The sequence below is a fragment of the Bacillus rossius genome, chromosome 16 (assembly GCF_032445375.1).
Source record: "Bacillus rossius redtenbacheri isolate Brsri chromosome 16, Brsri_v3, whole genome shotgun sequence".
NCBI classification, from domain to species: Eukaryota; Metazoa; Arthropoda; class Insecta; order Phasmatodea; family Bacillidae; genus Bacillus; species Bacillus rossius.
This window is the reverse complement of record NC_086343.1, coordinates 44,241,847-44,263,676: the sequence shown is the minus strand read 5'-3', so window position 1 is coordinate 44,263,676 and position 21,830 is coordinate 44,241,847. Positions and strand designations below refer to the sequence as shown.

Below are 21,830 nucleotides of genomic sequence, written 5' to 3'. Positions count from 1 at the left end.
CAGCGCCAGGCACATGCTCAGCCCGCAAGAGGGGAATCTAGCCGTGACCCCAGAAACAAAACATGCACGTCACTGAGAGGCTGACAGGAGGTGAAGCAGGGAGTAGTGACGTCACACCCCGCTGGTTTCAAATGAAGATTGCCAGTTTGCTGCCTATTCAATTTGGTAGTACATTATAAAACAACTCTTAATGCTGAAATAATTACGTTTAGTATATTAACTAAATAGTTTGGTTCATTGGTTTCATTGTTTTATTTAATAGTGTAGCTTATTTGAGTTTTACTTTAATTTTTTGTATCAATCCCACTAACACTAGTTGTGTAAAGTGAAACACAGAATGTACCAAAGACTTGAGGTTGATTATTCATGAATATGAAGTGAGCAAGCTCTGTATGGGAGACGGGAGACGGGCGTGCTGCAGGTGACGGAGACAGGCATGAGGAGTCTGGCCGCGAACAACCCCAGCATCGAGGAGCTGATCATGAACAACTGCTACGTGAGCGACGAGGCCATGATCTGCTTCGTGCGCCACAGCCCGCGACTCAGACACCTGGAGCTGCAGGCAAGTGGCATCGCCCACCTGACACATAGCTACATTCCCAACCTTGTAGTTGTAACTGCAATTAGTTTTGGTATTGTGCACATGCACTGTTGCAAAAAATTAACTTTCAAGGGTGAAATTGAGCTTAGCTGTAAGTGGCTAACACTACCGTATTTACTCGCATATAGGTCACGGCAATTTTACCAGATTTGATGGGGAAAAAATGAAGTGCAACCTATATGTGAAGAAAAATTTTTTAAAATTTTTGAGGAATTTTTTTTTTGCAATACAGTAGAATCCCGCCGATGCGACCCCCCTCTGATTTTATACGAACGTTTTTTGAGAAACCGTGAAAGATTTAAGCAGAGAAAGTCGAAAATTTGAGTAAAATCTACTGAAAAACAAGTCTGTTACACTTTGTTCGGCGCTATGTGTTCACGTTTATCTTGGCGAGAGCTGTACTGTAAGCAAGCAGGCATACAAAAGACGGCTAAAAATAGATACCACCCCTCTAGACTGTCCACGCGGCAGTGTCTAGCCGAGCTCGGCGCGTCCACTATCGCACGAAAAGCCGTCTCAGCTGTCATGTTATCTTACCCGCCCGCACGAAAAGCCGCTGTGGTAGCTTCTGCGAGAGCATAAGAAACTCGTCCGGCCAGGCTGACGGTAGCGGCGGCTTGACATCATACGTGACGTGACGCTTACATCTCCCATCCCCTGCTAATTCTTCAAGGCTCATTCCTCCCAGAGCCACAAACCATGTAAAAACACCCTCCCCCCCTTTTCAACTAACATTTGAACACATTTCCTCCCTAATTTCAACCTTCTGCGTGAGAAACTGTCAGCATCCTCCTCCCCTGCCACACCGCGTGTGGCAAAAGCCAGGTTGTATAGTCCATTCTCTGTAAAATAAATATTTTTTAGGCTTATACGACTGTCCTTTGCCGTTAATAAATACTTTATAAGTTATTATGATACAATTTGTTTATTAGTAGGCATGTGCGAGAAAGACTTTTTTGAATTCGAGACGAGATCGAGAAAGCAATTTAAAAATTCTCGAGAATCGAGTCGAGATCGAGAAATCTGTACTTTAGTTAACAGGATAATATGATCCAAAAAAGTAAAACTCAATAATCTGACAAACATACATAATTATTCAATAATTTTATCAAGTATCCACAACTGCAATTGCAACTACAACTTTACCTTTACACTCAACAGTTTATTTGCCTACTGTCGTATGTAATTGTAAACATACGTTATTGATTCCATAGTCTATACAGTTTCCTTGAGCCATGGACGGTACTTGATCATGAAAGTCTGAACATTCACCACTATCGATATGTCACTATCGATACGGACCGCAATTTAAACATCATGTTGCTTGTTATATACTGCTGGCCGTGTGTATAACATAAGGCCATAAAACAAAATGCAATCGCGGAAGAATTCTGCAGTCATGTTTATATTTTTATTTTTTACCGTAACGATTTACGTTGATACTTGATATTGATAACGAAAATGATTTATTTTTAACTTTAATGTTGGTTTTATTAACGGAAAATAATCATTTTCTTCTGTAATTTAATGTGATAACCACAGCACAATTCATTGTTTACGTTTACCGTTTCATGTAGTGACTTGTGAACGGAAGTTGTTAGTTTTTAACTTTTTAATAATTTATCGTGTATACTATCGTAACAAGTATATTTTATTTTATTCGATCTACGTTACGTTGAAGATATGTTAATTATTTCAACACGCAACGCAAAATGCTGCCTCAATATATTACCTAACCTATTTCTTGTTTAAAAAATTCTCGAAAATTCCGAGCCAAAAAAATTATCTCGAGACGAGATCGAGAAAATTTCTGTCTCGACTCGTTCTCGATGATGCCGAGACTCGCACATCACTATTTATTAGTCACACAGCAGTTTCTGCTGAAAAATCACTAATACCTCGAATTTTATTGAATAGAAAAATTTAGCAGGGCCGTAAATATATTTATTTTACTGCATAGTTACTTTTCCATCTGCATTCTAACATGTTTTTTCTTCTTTTTTTTTTACACTGTGAAGGGTCGTGGAAAAGATAATTGCTTGAGCTGTCAAAATAAACATCGCTGACGGCAAGGTCGGGAGCGAATCCTGTCGGTCTGTCGCTGTGATTATCTACTCCAAAAACATGTCACAGCATTTCAGGATAGCATTGTTCTTATATCTTTCGTTTGTAGCCGAATGTTTTCTACCTGATCCACACAAGTTCCTTCGCCACGTTTTGAACGAAAATAACAACCAGCCTGCTAGCATAGCCAAACTCGCGTGACGTGAATTCACTTAGCGTGAGTATTTATCGGAACCCATAACGAAAACCGCTGTAGATATAAAAAATCATAACAGGCCTTTTTTATTCGTAATTAAATTTACTACAACTTTTATTCTGTGCATTTTATCAATACAAAGCACTGTTTTTGAGTTATATTCTACAATTAAGACATTTTAAGAAGTCCGGAATATAACTTGACTTCAATTTTCTATATTCGGTTATTACAAGTACTTGTTGTTACAACAATTTATCACGCCATTATCAGCTTTCGTAGTAGCGGAGTTTCACAGTATCGGTTAACTCTTTCGTGCACGGCGCGCCAGCCGTTCGCATCATTAAATTACCGGTGCGACCTATATGGGGGGAATCTTAAATACCAAATTTAAGACTTCAAATTATGGGTGCGCCTATATGCGATGGCGACCTATATGTGAGTAAATACGGTACATCTACCTCAAATGTCACAAGGAATCACGTCCTGAAATATTTTGGGTTAATGGAAAAAAACATGTAATTGCAGCCCAATTGTGTCGAGTTTAATGTTTCTTTTGCCTTAGATTACAATAATTCATTATCTGGAAAGTACTAGATACAGACAAAACAGAACTGACCTGATTCACCTGCGTCCAGGCTTGTGGGAGGGCCTCTAGTCGAGGGCTCCTGTGAGGATACTGTGTTCCCTCAGCAGCCCTGGCTGGGCCGTCGGGCCCCTTCCCTGCAACTTAATAAACCTGACAAGATAAAAAACCTAAATACTGGAAATGTTACCACGGCCACGACTGTAATTATTGGCAATAGACTTGTAATTTTCTTCCTGCTATCAAGGTAAACTCAAGCATTAAAAAATATCTGGAAACTCAAATGGGCTCCGGGACTTTTCCCCCTCCCCCCCCCCCCCCTTCCCCTCTCGTCGAAGGCACAGGTGAACTCCTTTGTCTTCTGCATTGTGCAACACGAGTTAACAACTTGTTGTTGTGGCAGACCTTCAGTTATGTTGTATGTTTATTAATTTGCAATGTATTACAATCTAAACTCATTTCAATTTTATTTCAGCTTTCAGAAGTTTTTTTGTTTAGTTGTTTTGCTTTGATTGAAATGTATTCCATGAGTTTTTGAATCAAATACATTAATTTTGTGCAATGACAAGTTATAGTGTGTGTACAAATAGCGGTACTGAACTCTTGGCTACTGAATCAAGTCCTCGGCTGGGTGCAAACCACTCACATTCAGTCTGCAGCTGTACTTACTGTTTCTTCTTGAGGTATAATTAGCTTTACAGACTAGTAAATTATCCAATGTTTAATTTGCCTGCTGCCTTTTTACATAATTTTTAAAAATGTTGTTTAAAATTGTATGTTTATATGGTTAGAATTAGTGATGGGTCGATTCCGATTCCGGAATCGGTCGGTTCCACCGATTCCAGTATAATCGTGGGATTCAGAATACAATGGTTTTGGAATCGACCATGACCGATTCCTGCATTGTTTTTAAGTTTGCAAAATACATCTCCCACGCAACGTAAGAAAATATTAAAATGCATGCAAATATAATTTTTAAACTACATAATACAATCTTTTTTACGGAACTGATTTACGAATTACAGTGATTAACGTATTTATTTACTTGCACCGCCATTTTCCCTACAGTACAAATGCAGTATCTACTTTCCCGCTTTAAGCGAAAACATTTTTCGGAAATTACGTTGCAGCAGCACTGCATTTAATAGTAAACCTTCAAAAATAATTAGACAAAACCATAAATGTTAAAAGAAAATTATGTAAATGTAAACGGCAAGTAAAATAATGTAAACGTTAACTATTTGATCATGGCAGCTACATTTGCCATTGTAAATAGGGATGGGTAGTTCGCGAACTACCAGTTCATTTAGAACTGTTCTGACGAGCGAACTAGATGACTAGTTCGCTGTTACCCCAAAAACAATCGTTCTTTCGTTCTTTGCTGCTTTCTTCCCTCTCTTACGTTTGTTCTTTATTTTGTCTCATCTCCCCCCTTACCGTTATTTCCCCATCGCTTCGTCAGTTCCAAGCAGAGACGTTCCAAGTACTCATCTGAACTACGAAGACCGAAGAGAAAGGGAGTACATATACACACTGAACTAGCTAGTTCAAAGACATGATAGTTCACGCTGTCGGTCATTTCGTTTCGTTCTTTCTTGCGCAATGATGTATCATTTGACGAACGTGAACTCTAAATTTTTATCTAATATTCTTTAGACATTTACATTACATATTGGCATTAAAAAACGTGTCACGTAAATAAGTGTAATTACGTTAAATTTCAGATAGCCTATACAATCTGAAATTAAACTTTAATAACACATAGACCACACATTACAAAACTACACTAAAATTTAAAGAAACATAATAAAACTTACCTAATACGAAAAAAAATCAGCTTAGGTTGTCACAGATGAGAAAACACTATACCATTATTTTGTTTTGTACACAAGTGAAAATAAGCACTTTACTCGCAGAAAATAAATTAATACACATTCAAAAATGTAAGAAGTGTGTGAAAGAAAAACAATATGATAGTCGCTCATTTGTAATGGGAGATATTGTTTACAAGCATCGGATTACTGTGTGCCTCTTTTATTTATAGAAAAAGAAATGCCCATAAAACAAAAAGTCTGTAACGATTGTGTTGGTGTCATGTATGGAATATTTTGTTTAAACATTGGAAACCGCGATACAGTCCGCGACCGATGTAGTTCAATAGAACGGTTCCTAAAGAACTAGTCTTTGAAGTGACTAGTTCCGAACGAACTAGTTCTTTCCAAAGAACTATATTTCCCATCCCTAATTGTAAACAACCTAATTTTTTTTTTGTTTGTGCTACCTGCCATGGTAAACCATACGGCCATGAACCAAATCTTTGGTGACGTGAACGTGAAAATTAAGATGTTTCACATCTCTGCACTTTAAACTTTAAAGAATTAAAATAAAATAATTTTTGAATGAGATTTTACCCAAATTCACAGTGGATTATTGCGACCATATTAAAATAAGTGTAAAAGCAACATAACCAAATTGCTGTAATTCGGCGTTCTTGTGCGTGTTCAGCGATGCTCATTTTACATTAGATATATTTTGGAAAGGCAGTTGGCTAATCTGAATTACCAAACATTGCTGCTGAAACGTTCGTAAAGTTTTATTAAGGCCCTGTCACACTGTCAAATATATTGTATCCAATAAATTGGACAACAAAATTTGAAGGGTGATTTTGGATTAAATACGTCTTCAAATATATTGTATTCAATATTATTTGACGAGCAATGTAAAATATATTTGAAGTCATTTCACACTATCAATTTTCTTTGAATGAGCTCGTTTTACCAAACATTCTGTAGAGAACTGTAAATGACAGTATTTAGAATCAAAAAACAAATTTTGGGTCAAGGAACGCGGGCTTTTTTAAGTAAGTTATATTCCAATTTAGGTATATTGTGATCATACACAGTTTAAAATTTACGTTTTCCAGGTGTTTGCAATGCCTGCATTAAGAGCATCAAAGTGTTTCAAAAGCTGTAGCTGTAATTGTAATTGTAGCAAGTCTCAGTAAACTAGAAGAGAAATCTAAGAAAAAGAAACGCAGATGGTGGACGAGACAGTGGATACTTTCCCGGCAAACAAATGGTGTTTTACCCCTTTTTGTCATGAACTTCGATACAAAGATGCCGATTCATTTCCGAACTATGTAATAATGGATTCTGAAAGTTTTGATTTTCTTCTTTCAATTGTGGAGTCTCGCATTGCAAAGAAGGATACTCATTTGTGCCAGTCTATACCAGCAAAGCAGAGGCTGGCAGTTACATTAAGATTTTTGGCGACAGGGGAATCATTTAAGTCCCTTATGTTCTCTACAAGTATTCCACACAACACCATCTCAAAATTTTTACCTGAAATTTGTAGTGCAATTTATAGTGCTCTTCAAAAACAATATTTAAAGGTATGTTTAGTAAGAATAAAACATATAATTAAATGTAAATCTGCAAGTAGGCATATCCCTTCTCATTCCCGCTTATTTTCTCACCCAACTAGCTGCTGTTGTATGGACACTTTCACTTGTATTTCATCAAAATTGTTCCTATACTTTAAAGTGAATGTGTTGATTTTTGCTGTGTTTAGAAATTGGCAATTTTGTTTTATTTTGAATTAAGTGTATTTACTGTTACAAACCTCAACCTGAGCCTTTAAGCTAACTTCACCTCAGTCACATTATCTCTTTAAAATAATTTTTTAACGAGATATTAGACCAGGTATGCTTGTTTCGTACAGCCTGGCAAGTATAGGCTTACTGACAAGGATCTGCTACACAAATATTTACATTCACGAAAAATGGTATTACTTTCAAAACTTAAATAGGTAATAATAAGTGAACACGTAGGCAGAATTTTAATATTTCTAGGCCTTTCTTGCAAATCACCAGAGCTACTTGCTTAGTCAGAGATGCTGCTTTAACATAAGTCAGTACCATCTATTGTCAGGAAATTATGAGTCTATATTCCAGAAAATTCCAGACAATACTTACAGAGAAGCAGCTATTGTGAAATAAGGAGAACAATGACTTATAAGAAAGATTGATTAGGTAAGCCAAAATAATTTTAGTTACATTAAGTCTCTGAATTGAAATATTTTAAAATTTATTTTAGGTGTTATTAATTTGGATTTGTAGGTAAAAGTTCCGAAATGCATATCCTAGTTTTGATACCTCATTCCTGATGGCACATTTTGTACGCAATGCTTGCTGTTTTAATTTAGTGTATCAACAATACCTGAACATAAGCAAAACTGGTATAGCAATCAAATAATGATCGTAAGTTGAATAGAAGATGTTTTCTGGTTTAAGGACCATAATATTCCAAAACTACAGTAACTTCTTTTAGTCAAATATATTAACCTGCACTTCCGTACATACAGATTCAATTGGAGGAAAATATACAATAACAATTACATATTCCAGCAGGAAATAAAATAGTATTAATTCAATTACTGCATTTATTTCCCATTCGCCATTGCTGATATTTAAACTATTACACTTCGGAAACGGAAACAAAAGCGGCCGCTTTATTTTAGATAACTCTGATTGGCTGATCCCATCCAACATCCAACATATTTTAGAACCAGTCCTATACGTAAAATATTTGAAGGAAACTCTAGACATTCAATCTCTCAAATAAACATGGCTGCGATAGTGACGTTGAACGTGACGTCACAACCCTCAAAGATATTGGATCCAACATATTGGAAGGAGCTGGAAGCTAAAATTTGACAGTGTGACAGGGCCTTTACCAAACATAAACAATCTTTTGAAAGTAGTTGTGTTAGTTTTACAGAATTGTTTCCGATAAATTTCTGAAATAAATTAAATGTTCACACGCGATTATTTGAAGAGTTTAAATATTTTATGTAAGAAAATCTCACCATAAAATGTGGAAATTTTGAGATGCTAAAACATGCACAGAACATTCTTACTCAAGAACCTAAAATTTATCTAAAATTTATTTTCTCTTTACGGTTGTGAAGAACTGCAAGACTGGATGGATTTATTCTTTTCACCAAGTGAGATAATTAAGTTCTAGGTAATATATTAAAACGTAAGCATTTCTGACATTTTATTTTAGTGTGGTGCATATTTGTTTCTTGTCATTTCCATCATAATGAGATAATAAAGTTTTATTTTTACATTTCCCCCTTTTTATTTTTTTTCGCCCAGGTCCCTTGAAATATGTATAATCGAGGTTATATTGTCATTTTATTTGGATCATTATTTAGTTGTGCTTGAAAATAAAATTCTTAACCTAACCGTACAAACCTCTTTTTTTTTTACAATTAATTAATGTAAGGTATCTAAAGTTGGTTAAGTTATAACATTCACGTCATAAGACATCTTTGATTATTGGCAGTGTTTGAACACGTGTTTTGTCTAACTATATGCAAGGTTAAAAGGCCAAATTGTGCTAGAAATTCAAGGTAGCGTGACTTGATGGTAATGAATATACTTTTTAACATTATATAAGCTGTATATAATGTTAATTTCTGCACAGAAAATGAAAAACAATGCAAATACATTTTTAAAATCATAAACAACCTTTTTTTTATGAGTATATTACTCTGTTGAACATTGCCAGATAAAAATTAAGGAATCGGAATCGGATTCGAAGAATCGACCCTTTAATTTAAGAATCGAAAATGGAATCGGAATCGGTATATTTTAGGAATTGGCCCAACACTAGTTAGAATGCTTGAAATTTATTTTCAGCCATATATTGAAAAATACATCATACACAATGCTAGCTTGAAGGGAAAGGAAAGTGGCATCCTGACAACTAGAACCCTGCACTTGTATCCTGCAGGGTGCTTCTAGTATGTTGTAAAGGAGCGAGGGGTGCGTTGGAAGCCAGTACGACCATCCTTATTGTGGTTCGTGGTTTCCCTGAGTCACTTGGCAAGTAACGCTACAGCCGTGGTTCAGTCCTGCAGTTTCCTTCAACAGCGGTGTCGAGTGTGTCCGTCTGTGCTGGCCTCGTATTGAGTGTAATCAGAAATGACCTGAAAAAGAAACAAGGAAAAGTTTTTTTTTGCAAATACGTAAGGATTTTAGAAATTACTTTCTTTTTAGGAATTGTTAGCCAGACATGTTGGTACTAGTGTATGAGACAAGTGAAATCAACTAACTTCAAACCTGAACTAGAATGTTTGATGTTTGGAAACAAAGTCTGAAAACAATAAAGCCCAAAAATGTACATTGAGAAAGCATGAAGGGGGGGAGCCTGGGCTGTCACTGCTAGGAGTGTGAGTGTATGTGGGCCTCTGTATCCGGTCGTGGTTCACTGTGTTTTATCCACCAGAAAAATGTTGACGTAGGTTGCTAGGTTTAGGAGTCTTTGCTGTGAGTATGGGGTATGGGACCAGATGTTTTCTACGAGATCCATACAAGTTTTTCTCTTCGCCATCCCATTCTGAAGAAACCAATCACAGAGCTGGCATGCTGGGTTTCTACCCCCTGATCTAAAAACTGTCAACTTTAACACCCGTGCAGTGTTTTGATTTTTAAATTTTTATGGACATGTATTTATCCTTATCAGGATGCTGTCAGTTCCAATCTGTTTTTAACAACCTGTCGGGCTCTTTTCTCTGTAAAATACTTAAGACTTTAGATGATAACGTGGGTGTTAGGACTGTTTCCAAATCACTGTATTAATTCCGACTTCACTATATAGTCAAACCTCTCTGAAACGACCCCTCACAGTTCCCAGGAATAGGGTCGTAATAGAGGGGGGGTCGTAATAGATGTTTTCCGAAATTTTCAGTCAATTCAACCCCCCCTCCCCCCCAAAAGCGCTACTCGCTAAGAAACCAGCCGTACAATGGCAGGATGCTGTCACTCACAATGCTAGACGGCTTTGCTTTAAATCCACTTCAACCTTCATGACAAGTCCGTCGCCCTACAGGCCACCTCTAAAGAAAATATGTCAAAAGACAAGTTTATTTTTACTGGTTAGTTTACATGTACGTTTTCTTCTTGCCGTAGTTAAATACACTAGAACCCCAATGTCACGAACCCTGGATTTAACGAAGCAGTGATTTTAAGAATACATTCTCGGGAACTGTCAAAAAATTGGACATTTTGACCAAAATGTGAAAATCAGAAGAAAAAAAAACGAAATGAAAGATCATTAAAATCTGTTAATTTTAACACACAGCGTATTTGTGTGTCGCTTTAATACTTCCAATAATGTTCATGTAATAATAACAAAAAAATAATGGGACATTTCTTTTAAAAATATGGCAGCGGTAGGTTCTGCAATGCGAGTGGGCGCACACAAAGCTCGCCCGGCTGGCTGGCGGCAGCGGCTTCATGACGCATAAGCTCACCCCTCCCTCCCCTCCTTACCATTCTTCAAGGCTAGCTCATCCTTCCCAGACACACAAACCATCTAGTGTCCTCCCTTATAACACCCCAACTTCGCTTCCTTTGAAAAACCTTCAGTGAGAAAATGCTCATTTCACCCTCCCTTCTCCCGTAAAATTGGGCTATTATGAATGGGTTACTAAAGCAGCGAAGGGGGGGGGGGGGGGGGGGTAAGATCGTTGTAAATATTTTCGGTCCCCTCCCTCCCCCCAAACACGCCCAAAATAAATATGTCAAAATATGCCACTTTTCAAGTTCGAGTTCAGTCATCTCTGGCAAGGAATTTACAAGCTTTCAAACTTAAATATAAATGTATTTTAATAGCAAGGGTCCTATGAAAAGGAATATACAGAATAAAATCAAGTTGCTGTCACCAAACAAAGCATAAAACGGCCCAATGCGTGGTCGCTTCGTTATTGCTCGCGCGAGAGGCGAGACGTGGAATGTTAGAAGAAAGATAAATGCGGGGGAGACTGAAGACAGACGGCAGCCAGTGTGTTTCCTGCTTGGGGAATAAGTGGCGTAGCCTTTTTTTTTATGCTGGGTGAAGCAACCTTTTTCTATCAAACCACGGGAAAAGATAATTGCTTGAGCTGTCATAATAAACATCGCTGCAGCAGTTAAAACAAGTCGAGGCAGGCGTGCATCCTGTCGGTCGCTGTGTATATCTACTCGAAAAACATAACATCTCAATTCATAACAAGATTCCTTATAACCTACATGTATTGCCGGATGTTTTCAGCCTGATCCATGCAAGTTCTTTAGCCAGGTTTTGAATGAAAACAACTGGCGGGCCAGTGTTATGGCCTTTTTTGCGGATACATAAAGCTTTTATCAATTTTCTGACAGTTTTAATATATTTTTACTCTCGTTAAAATGAAGCAGATAGCGTGATTGTTAATAAGTACAAGCAGCATCCGAGATCGGCCGCAGCGCACGGTACGGGGAGAGGGTGAGCAAGGGCGGGCGAGCGGCCGACTACCATGTTCACACGCTGCGGCCGGAGGGCTTTTCTCCATTGTATTAATAGTAATTAATATTTAATGGTATTTTATTTATTAAGTCATAATACACAAATTCGAAAGAAAAAAAACACTGCAGAAGTCATCAACAATAGTTCACAAATTTAAGCCAGAAAATATAACATATCTGACTTCAAAAACTAAGCAAACATTGTCAACCGATAGTTATCAAAATCAAGAGAAATCCAGCAGGTAGCTTTGCCTTAACTGCGTACCACACTAGACACTCACAAAAAGCTAAACGTAAACACGTTGCCACAAACACCTTTATCTGCACCCTGCCGGCAAAAGGACGTGGAATGGGGGTTGTCAAGCGCTGACAGCGGTCGACAGGAAGTGGTATCTATTTTTAGATATGCGCTGCCTACGGCAGTACAGCACTCGGCAAGAGAAACGCAGTAACATGCTACTCACCACAAGAAATTTATTTTCTTCAAATTATCAGCAATTTTTTCACGGTTCCTCGAAATCGGGTTGTAATAGAGAGGTGGTCACAATAAATGGGGTCGCAACAAAAAGGTTTCACTGTATTAATTCCGACTTTGCTATATTATTCTTCTCAAAATTTACATGGCCAGATATAGCAAAAAACTCTAAAACATTACGAAAATCCTGTGGAAATTTTGTTCCCGCCCGACGAGAAAATCTTCCGTGATCCCGAAATTTTTCCAGACTTTCGAGATCCCGCGCAGTCGTATTCGTAAATTGCTGAATATTCTCTTTTTCCTAGTGTTAGTATTCAAAATCGAATAAAAATAATAAACTGTTTTGATATTGGAAAATTTTGAATATTCGCACAGCCCTAATGAAAATGTCAGCAAATAATGGTGACCTGGCTGAAACAAGGGTAAAGGATGTTATAATGTCTGATACTCCCATGCGGAGCGGGCAGAACGTCGCTCTGGGGGAAGCGAGGGGTGATGTGCATGGTGCGTGTCGGCAGCACTGCGAGGAGCTGACGGACGCGGTGCTGGACGCGCTCGGGGAGAGCTGCGGCTGCCTCAAGCACCTGGACGTGAGCTACTGCGGCAAGATGAGCCCGGAGGCCGCGGAGCGCCTGCGAGCCCGCCTGCCGGGCCTCAGCCTGGTGCGCGCCGCCTCGCTGCACGTGCAGGCGGCCGGCTGGGACTTCATCCCCCCGCCCCCGCCCACGCCCCTCTCCGGCCTGCGCCGCCTCTTCCGGCGCTGAGCTTCTTCACAATCACCGTGGGGGTGGCACAGGAGTCTACATCAGCACATCCAAGCTCTTCTGAGACAGTTGCTCTGACTGGCTGTCTTGTCTTTCATGGAAACGCCTTAGGAGGGCCAAGTGTACTTCGCCAAGTCTGACCTCAACTGGGTTTGAACACTTTTCATTTTTCCTTGCAATGTTTAATATAGTTGTCATGCTAAATTTATATTTCAAACACACTCGATGCACAGGACAGTCTAGTGTGGTTGGCCCAGATATGTGGTATTTCATTTGTTTGTTTAAGCAATTGTTTTCCCCTTACAACACCAGAGCATATACTGATTTTGCCTTACTGAAGGCATTCTTGATTAGTTTGCTTTTTTAAAATCAAAATCTAGTGGGGCATGACTTTACTGCTGTAAGATAACGAGTTGTGATGTGTAATTCCTGTGGTTGAAACACAGCTGGTGATGTGCGGTGCAAGTATTCAGCATGGGCGGCCCTCCAGAACTGCGCTGTGTGACGGAAATGTATCCCGGATATATTTAGGGATGATTTCCCGCGCAGCCACACGACCTGTTGTCCTGCAGTTCTCACAGGCTGCTGTGACGGCTAGTGGTGTTGTCTGTCAGCAGGTCAGCCACCCTCGTAGCACTACACTCGCCCACTCCGTGTGGCGAGAACAGCAGGACTGCAGTTTATTATGTTTGGAAAGTTGCAGATAGCTGTCGTCAAATGAGAGAGACTACAGCGTGATTGGCAAGGCAGTGTATGCTTGGCAGTTAAAAAAAATATTTTTATGAAAATACGGAATGTACCTGCCCTGTTGCTGATCGTGAACAATGAGAAACTGTTGTACCTTAGTGCATGGAAAGCTGCAGCGTAGTTGTATGGCTGTGATTCGTACAGTAGGAACCTGAGGCTGGCGGTTGTAAGCAAGATGACTTCATGTCTGTTTGTTCTGTCTGCAACTGTGACGAAGGGAGTAATGTAGTGTACAAGAGGAACTTGATGCCAGGGAAACAAACTAAATTATTTACTTTGCAGGAAAAAAAAGGGAATAAATGGTGATGCCAAGTGCGGTATTCCTGAGGGAAGAGGAAAATGGTCTCAAATGTGGCGTGAAGGTTCTTAATAATACAAAGCCGTAAAAAAAAATAAGTGTTCAATCACTTTAAATCTTTTGCTGTTGGAATCACCAAAATTTCCTTGCAGTGATTATCTTTGAAATGTTTTAGTCATCATACATTTGTAATTGGATATTGTATTTTGTAGTACACCTATCCCTCACTTAGCATGTCTTCAGCTTGCGTGAATTAATTTAGTGCAATGGTAATTTTACTGCTCCATTCTTGAATAGCACGTCTGTAAATTTCAGTTAGCGTGAAACCTCTGCGGCAAAAAAAAAAAATCTGGTATGGCGCCACAAAGTCTGTTTCAACTTCAGTAAACAACAGATGTGCTGTGAGATACAGTTAGCCAAACAAGGGGGGAAGAGATGCGCGCGCAGGTCTGACTACGCTATCAGCTGTTGTACAAACATCAGCTATGGCAAGTTAAGTTGTGGCTATGGAGTGTAAAGGACTAAATGTTTTTAGGTCCGCGCATGTGGTACTGGGCCTGGGCGGGCAAGCCAACCAGCCGACTGACGGTAAGTACTTTGTTTTCTCGCATAATATTCACACATTTTATTTTAAAATCAAGTTTGAAAAGTAGGGGTGCGACGATTATGTGGGAAAAATTTTTTTTGTTAGATAAAGTTACTCAAAACCAAAACCCTTTCATGAAAAGTACGTTTATTTTAAAAGTGAAGTATAAAAGAGCACGCCAAACAATTTAAATTAATAATTCATGCAACAAAAACCTTTCAACTTTAAATAGAAAAACAAAATCTGTGATCCAAATTCAAGCCGAACGAACGCGTGACTACCGCCGCAGTACACATCACGGAAGAGAGCGGGCCATCAGATGTAGTTAACTCGGCACTCGACAGAGAGTGCGCGTTGTATGCACTCGGTGAGATATAGATATTCGGCTACGTGTGCGCGCTCTATACGGGAAACAACATAACCAAACATGAATGATGCTAACTGGCGCTGGCTACATTTTTGTAAGCGGTACACCACGGTGACGGAGACGAATAAATGAAGATTATAACGTTTAAAAAGTCTTTAAAAGAAAATTTACACATCAGACAACTTCGTATTTCTGTTAATTAAATAAGTAAGAGGTAATGTCCGAATGAATATTAGATTTCTATTTTAAAATACATCGTTTTATACGGAAAAAAATACACAAAGCGCTCGGAATCTAATAGCGGGACCAAAAACATCATGAGACGTTTACGAGCGAAGTTTTTTTTAATCCTAATTTTGATGCCCTAAAATATGGGTGCGACGATTAGCGAGTGCAACGATTATACGATAACAGATGGTACAGTGGAACCTCGTTACTACAAGAGCTGACAATGACTGCAAAAATTCTCGTAACGAGTACACGTTATAACCGAATATAAAAAATTGAAGTTAAGTTAGATTCTGGACCATCCAAACAGTCTTTAATTTCACACCGTAACTTGAAAACAGTGCACTATAGTGAAAAAAACGTATTGAATAAAAGTTGTAGCAAACTAAATTACGAATAGAAAGTGTGTCTATGGAATTTTTTTTATCTACAATGGTTTTTTTATTTAATCGCGAATGAAATGGCCTGATACAAAGACCTGCGCCGTTCATGATCACAGAGGGAAGATATGTGAAGCTGTGGAAAAAAAGAGCGAAGGAAGAAAGGAAGGGTATTGGCTGGTCTATTTTTGGATTTACCCTTCCTGTTGTCAAAGAGAAAGAGAGAGGGAGGGAAAGAGAGAGAGAGCGCAGGTTGTTTGTCACCAGTCCTTCCTCCCCTGATCATGGCTTATACCTGCCAAGGACCCAGCCTGTCTGGCGCCCGCGTAGCCACGCAGCTGTCTGTGTTTACTGCGTAAACATTATTTTTTCAACTGAGGTGTTTTTCCTTTTTTGGAAGATGCCATTCAAATCACTCGTACTTATGAAACGGCCAACAAGGAGGCACTCGTAATAACCGGTTTATTTTAGTATGATTTATGTAGTCAAACTGACGGTGCATTACAAAACTGTTGTAACACTGAATGTCTCGTAGTATCCGGTACTCGTAATAACGAGGTTCCACTGTACGCTCATAATCTCTTATCTCCCGTTATGCTGTTTCATATTTTCTTCATCTAAAGTGTTCGGTAGTAGGCTTAAAAAGATAAATGATGTAACGTATTCTTTGCCAGGTGTTATTCTACGCATTTATACTATGTAAAGATTGTTTTCTTACACATCTTGGAACACATTAAATAATTTAGTCTTATATTTATGGAGACTAATGCTACAGAATACACAGTTTCGAATAACACAAACATTTTTAGGGACACATTAGTCGTGCTAAGTGAGGGATAGGGGTATGCACGTGTTAGTGAAGTGCAAGTGAAGGTTAGTGAGGTGGGGTGATAGGTACGATGCTCATCAGTGCCACTAAGTGCAAGACTCTGACTTGCTACAGTCTTCTCATTGGGCTTATTGCAACTATGCACACTTTGAGGCAACAGGCAACCATGAAATGGTGTAGGAATGAAGATGGTTGTGTATGCCAGTCCCATTGGTGCTTTCAAGAAGTGTATTAGGAGTGTTGTCATACTTAAAAACTCTTCTGAAAACGTTTTACCCTTTTCATTCTCCAGAATATACATTTCTAAAATGAAATCCAAAAAGTGACTTACATTTCTGATGTCAACATTTTATCAAATGCTTTTCACAGACCACTTGAATATCCTGAGCAGATCTTTGAAGCTCACACCATATCTGTGCCCTGGCAGTTTTATGTGAGTTATTTTAATAGAGCTGCTCACTAGAACAAATTGTTTTATTTTGTCTCTCATGCTTATCTAAATATGTAACTATTTTGAAAGTCATTCGCAAAAAAATTCCTGCTCCATGGCTGTGCATAATCTTACAAGTCTGTGCTGGCACGTAGCAGGTTGCAGCCAATCAGGAGCTGTGATACATGCCACACAAGCTTTTAAAAGTGTGTATTTTGTATGGGTGGTTTCTCTAGTACCTACGTACAGGCGCGACAGGAGCGTTCAAATGTCTGCGACCAGTGCATGGATGTGTGTCATCCTGTGGTAATATTACAGTAATAATGTACTTTCACACAGCGGACTGACTGTAGACATTTAAACTTGGGTTTCAGAAAGCTAAACTGATCTTTAAGTGTTTGCTGGTTACTTTTAACCAGGGGCATACTGTAGAGAGGAGGAGGGGGAGTAAGGATACATCTCCCTCCAAAATCCTAATTAATCTAATTATTCCCACCAACAAAAGGAAATAATTTAATAGCAAACAGCACTCCCCCACTCTCCTTACCACCCCGAAATTAAATTCTGCGTACGCTCCTGTTGATACAGTCAAGACAGACCTGTTCCAAGTCTCCACTCTGTAAATACTGAAACGCCAGTTAAAGAAGGGTGAAACTACTAGAAACACCAACGGAAAGTCACCAGTTTAAGCTTGTGCCTGAACTGGACTAAATTTGCTTTCCCCATGTGTCGCTGTCGATACCGATAATTTCCATTTTAGTGATTCGAGGCATCTTTCAGTGTCATACAAGTCAGATATGAGGTTATTTTCCCTTTCGTGTGTGTTGTACCAGGGTTATACCATGTGTATTCTTTGTTAATTTCCACATTTGTATGAGTGGCCGGAAGCGAGTGCAGGAAAATAATGTGAAATTATCTTGTCTTATATATTGCTGTGGTTTGTATCTAGTAATTGGTGAGGTAGTTGTTCTGTCCAGCACACAGTCACGAGTGCAGTGATGCAGTCTTCTCCCAAGGTGAAATACTGCCTCATCCATTGGATTTGTGCTTTTTCTATGTACTTTTATTTGTATTTGTCGAGTGTGCGAAACATTAGTTTAGTCAATTCAGTGCAAGTAGATTTTTTTTTTGTAACATCAAAATATGCTTTGTTTTTACAATCTTTTTTTGTAATATTTTGAAGTTTTGTTTGCTAGGCTGACAAGAGCATACTGTTGTGGTTGGTAGCGTCTCAGTCCCTCAGAGCCAGTGGTGGAGTGGATGTGTGAACCTCTGAGAGTGTCGAGTGTGACGGCTGCTGTCGGCTGTCCAGTCGCCAGCCACTCGGACGTCTACTGTACGTACTTCCGGAGGAAGTGTTTGTTCTCGCTGTTATCACATTATAGTTAATTGTATTTAAAAGTTCATAGTATACCAAAAAATAGTACGCTTATTATTAATGGAATTAATAGTGTCTAATTTTATAAATCATGTGCCAAATTATAGAAACTTCGAAACAGGAAATCCTGTAATGTTTTGCTAACATTGTTTTTTTTTTTGTTGGCATTGTGTGCAATTTGGCCAAAATTTGCTTTATTTGGGAGTCTTGGATCTCCTTTACTTGAAAAGTGTTTTTATTTTTAACAAACCCACTAACTTGAGATACATAATATTTATGTTAAATGTTGTAAGTTTACTGAAAAGTAGTTGATTACGGAGAGATAAACATTTTCAGTATTATGTTTGTTAGTGTGATTATTGGAAGCAGCAATACAGTTAATGAATTCCATATTTTTGACTCATGTTAAATTGTGGGGTCATTGTGCAATATGAATGTATCGTAATTTGACTCTGTGATATTATTGCTGTGTGAATTATGTCAAGAATAAATGAAAGAAAAACCAGCTGTGCAGTTTAATTTGTAGAGTTATTAGCCAAGTCAAGTTTGTGTTTGCTGCATGTTCACGCCTAAACTGTTGTGACCTTTACCATCTCTCCCTTTCCAACTTGGCATCTTCAGACCTGCCAACTCTCACGATTTTGGTGTGAGGCTCATGATTTTAAGGTCCATCTCACGCCCTCACGCCAAAATAGTGTTTCCTCACGATTTTTTGGGGCCCCAAGATTTTGTTTGTAAAAGTTACAAAACAAGTTTTACGAAAGCTTACAGTAATGAGTTTCCATCAATACTGGAGTCACGTAAAGGAAGTAATTTTGCGTTTTGTAGCATGTGCCGTGCTGATTTTTCTATCTGGCATAGTGGAAGAGGAGACATTGTGAAACATGTCACTACAAAAAACACAACTAACACGTGTATTGCTTCCAATAAAAAAATTAATTTTGCTGTGAACAGTGATAATAGTGTTACACGAGCAGAATGTTATTTTACATCTTTTTTAGTTGCGGCCCTGCATGATCACTACACGACAGCGCTAAATTATGTTAAACTAAATTAAATCTGCAACCTATTATTTGTTGAAATAAATTTTGAAGCAGAGACCATGTAACATATGCACAGGTATGTCACTTAAATTTAAAGATTCTCATTTGTTGTTTTTTATATCTAACCTGTATTTATGGGCCTGGAAATTTTTATCGAGGACCTCATGATTTTTTAAATTTGAATGTTGGCAGGTCTGCATCTTGCATCAGTTCCCCTGGTCTACATCTGCCATCATGGGCTGTTAAATAGCATGCAGTGCATGCCAAATACCTAATTCAAAATATTAGCACATTTGGATGTTGTATTAGTTGCCCTTTTTTTGACTCCCATTTTTTGGTTTATAACAGCATATAAGCAGCTAAGCAGTCGAGTACTCTGTCCCATTCACAGCAATTGCAAAGTTTAAATTACAAAATAAATATTTCCAGAAAGTGGTGGGGTGTTACATTTCTCTATTTATTTAGCCATCCAGGAGTGAGCTTATTTTCATGTCGCAACTGACAGTTGATAGAAATGACTACCAACCCGAAAAGGTTACACTTGACTGCAAGATACCAACCCAGAATCTTGCAGGTAAAATTCAGTTGTCACATGCCTACTGGCTGTTAATATGCTCTTAAGGGGTGAAATGTTATATCTTTTTAATCCAGAAACACACAAGTGTTGGAATGAAATGAATTCACCCTCTCCTTGTAGAGTATAAGGTAAATGTACACAAACAGAGTCAGAATGAAGAAGGCCCCGCTCAAACAAAAATGCTTTTTTAGAATAAACAAACATAATTAGAAAATATTGTTCATTACTTTGTGTTAGCGTTGATCCCAGAAGGGATGAGCTGTGGTCACTGGCTGCCTCCCGGCAGGGCCTACCTGGGTTGTTCGCAAGAGAGACATGTGCCGGATGTTGTCGGTTGCTAATGGGCTTTATCGAAACACCTCAGTTACCCCAGCCATGCATTCCAAATGCTTCATTAGCATCTCGGCAACTTTCATCAACTTTGACTGATATCCACGAGAAGTTAAAGTCTATCCATTTCCATCCAAGCACGAGCCAGTTTACAGCTCGGTAGAGGTCGGAAGCCTGTGATGTACGGATGCTCTCTCCAAACCAAATGTTTCATTTGAGGCCATAGATGAAGAAATACAAATCAACAGCTCGGAGCCATATTTCAGAGATTCAAACTGCTATTGTAGTGCAAACAACCATCACCATCTTCTTTGATCGTACTAGGTACTGGTGTATTGGTGATTTTATAACTGTGGATAGTCACCCCAGAACATCATGTTCCACTGGAAGTTAGTTGATGTGTGTTTTGTATTTGTGCAACAGCTCAGTTAGCTATTCTACGACCTGCTTCAAAATCTACTAGAAATGTGCTGCTCCAATACAGAGCTCTTTGAAGAAAACATAACATACATACTTTTTAATTAGCCCTTCTCTCTATTCTACAAAATAATATTTGTGTTAAATAAAAGGGGGTTGTCTGTAAAGTCGGTTTACGGACAATAATTTTACGTGATAATGTCATAAGCAAACATTGATAAAATATTGCATATTTTTTAATTTTCAAATATTATTTACAGTTTTTGCAAATTTAATTTGAATAATTAGTTTAAATATAATCCGAACAATTAGTTTAAAAGCCCGCCTTACCCTGTTTGATATTATAGAAGATTTTCTCGCACAGTGGTTGGCTGGTTCTTGCATGCTCGGCTCAGGCGGAACGTGACAAAGAGTCATGCTTTTTTGTGCATGCAGCCGGCGTTCATCGATTTATAAGACGTTATCACGTCAAAAATAATTTTAAAAATACTAACACGTAGGTAGTTATAAAATGTGTTCAGAGCAGTTCTCTCTCCTTTTCATGTCTGGCCTGTGGCTACTGCAAGGCACGGCACACTCACGGCTGCCTGCTGCCTGCCGCCAGATTCTTTCCTGTTGTTGGTGGGAATGATAGATTACATTAAACAGTAGGTGGCGTAGAGGGGGATAGGGTCTGGCTCATACCTGCATGCGCACCTGAGGACCATCAGTGGTTTAGGATAATGGAAGATTAGAAGATTATTTGTTTGTATGCATGTTTTCATGTCTTTATGTAGGCTTTTGGACATACGCCATTGCTTAGCACATGTATGTCTGCAGAAGAAAACTACAAAAAAACACAAATGACAAAAAACACAAATTAAGCAAAAATTGCTGTTGTCAGGATTTAACGCCACACAATATTCCACAACAGGAATATGGTCAACAAACAAGGAAAAAACAAAGAAAAATGGACTAACAGAACGAAAAAACCCCCACAAATGATGACAGCACAAAAATTCCGAACCCAAAAAAATTCAACACAACAGTTGAAACGAGACAAAAAACACAGCAAAACGAAAAGACGAAACAAACACAATAGTTTTCTAAAACAGAAACAAGCAACGTTTCGGGAACTGCTATCTGCTCCCGTCCTCAGGCAGAGACGCACATGGTACGGAAACACAGGTGCGACTGAGAAGGGGCTGGAAAAATGAGGGTATTTATCA

At 38.6% G+C, this 21,830-nt stretch overlaps 1 protein-coding gene across 1 annotated transcript in view; it reads left to right on the top strand.

The window, feature by feature from the left end:
• The window catches only part of LOC134540491 (F-box/LRR-repeat protein 2), a 29,259-nt gene extending 10,114 nt beyond the window's left edge, over positions 1-19,145 (top strand). The window contains exons 4-5 of the mRNA XM_063383299.1: positions 422-562; positions 12,767-19,145. Of these exons, the coding sequence (XP_063239369.1) occupies positions 422-562; positions 12,767-13,012 (387 nt within the window). The 3' untranslated portion in view covers positions 13,013-19,145. The remainder of the gene's footprint in view (positions 1-421; positions 563-12,766) is intronic.
• The last annotated feature ends 2,685 nt before the right edge of the window (positions 19,146-21,830 follow it).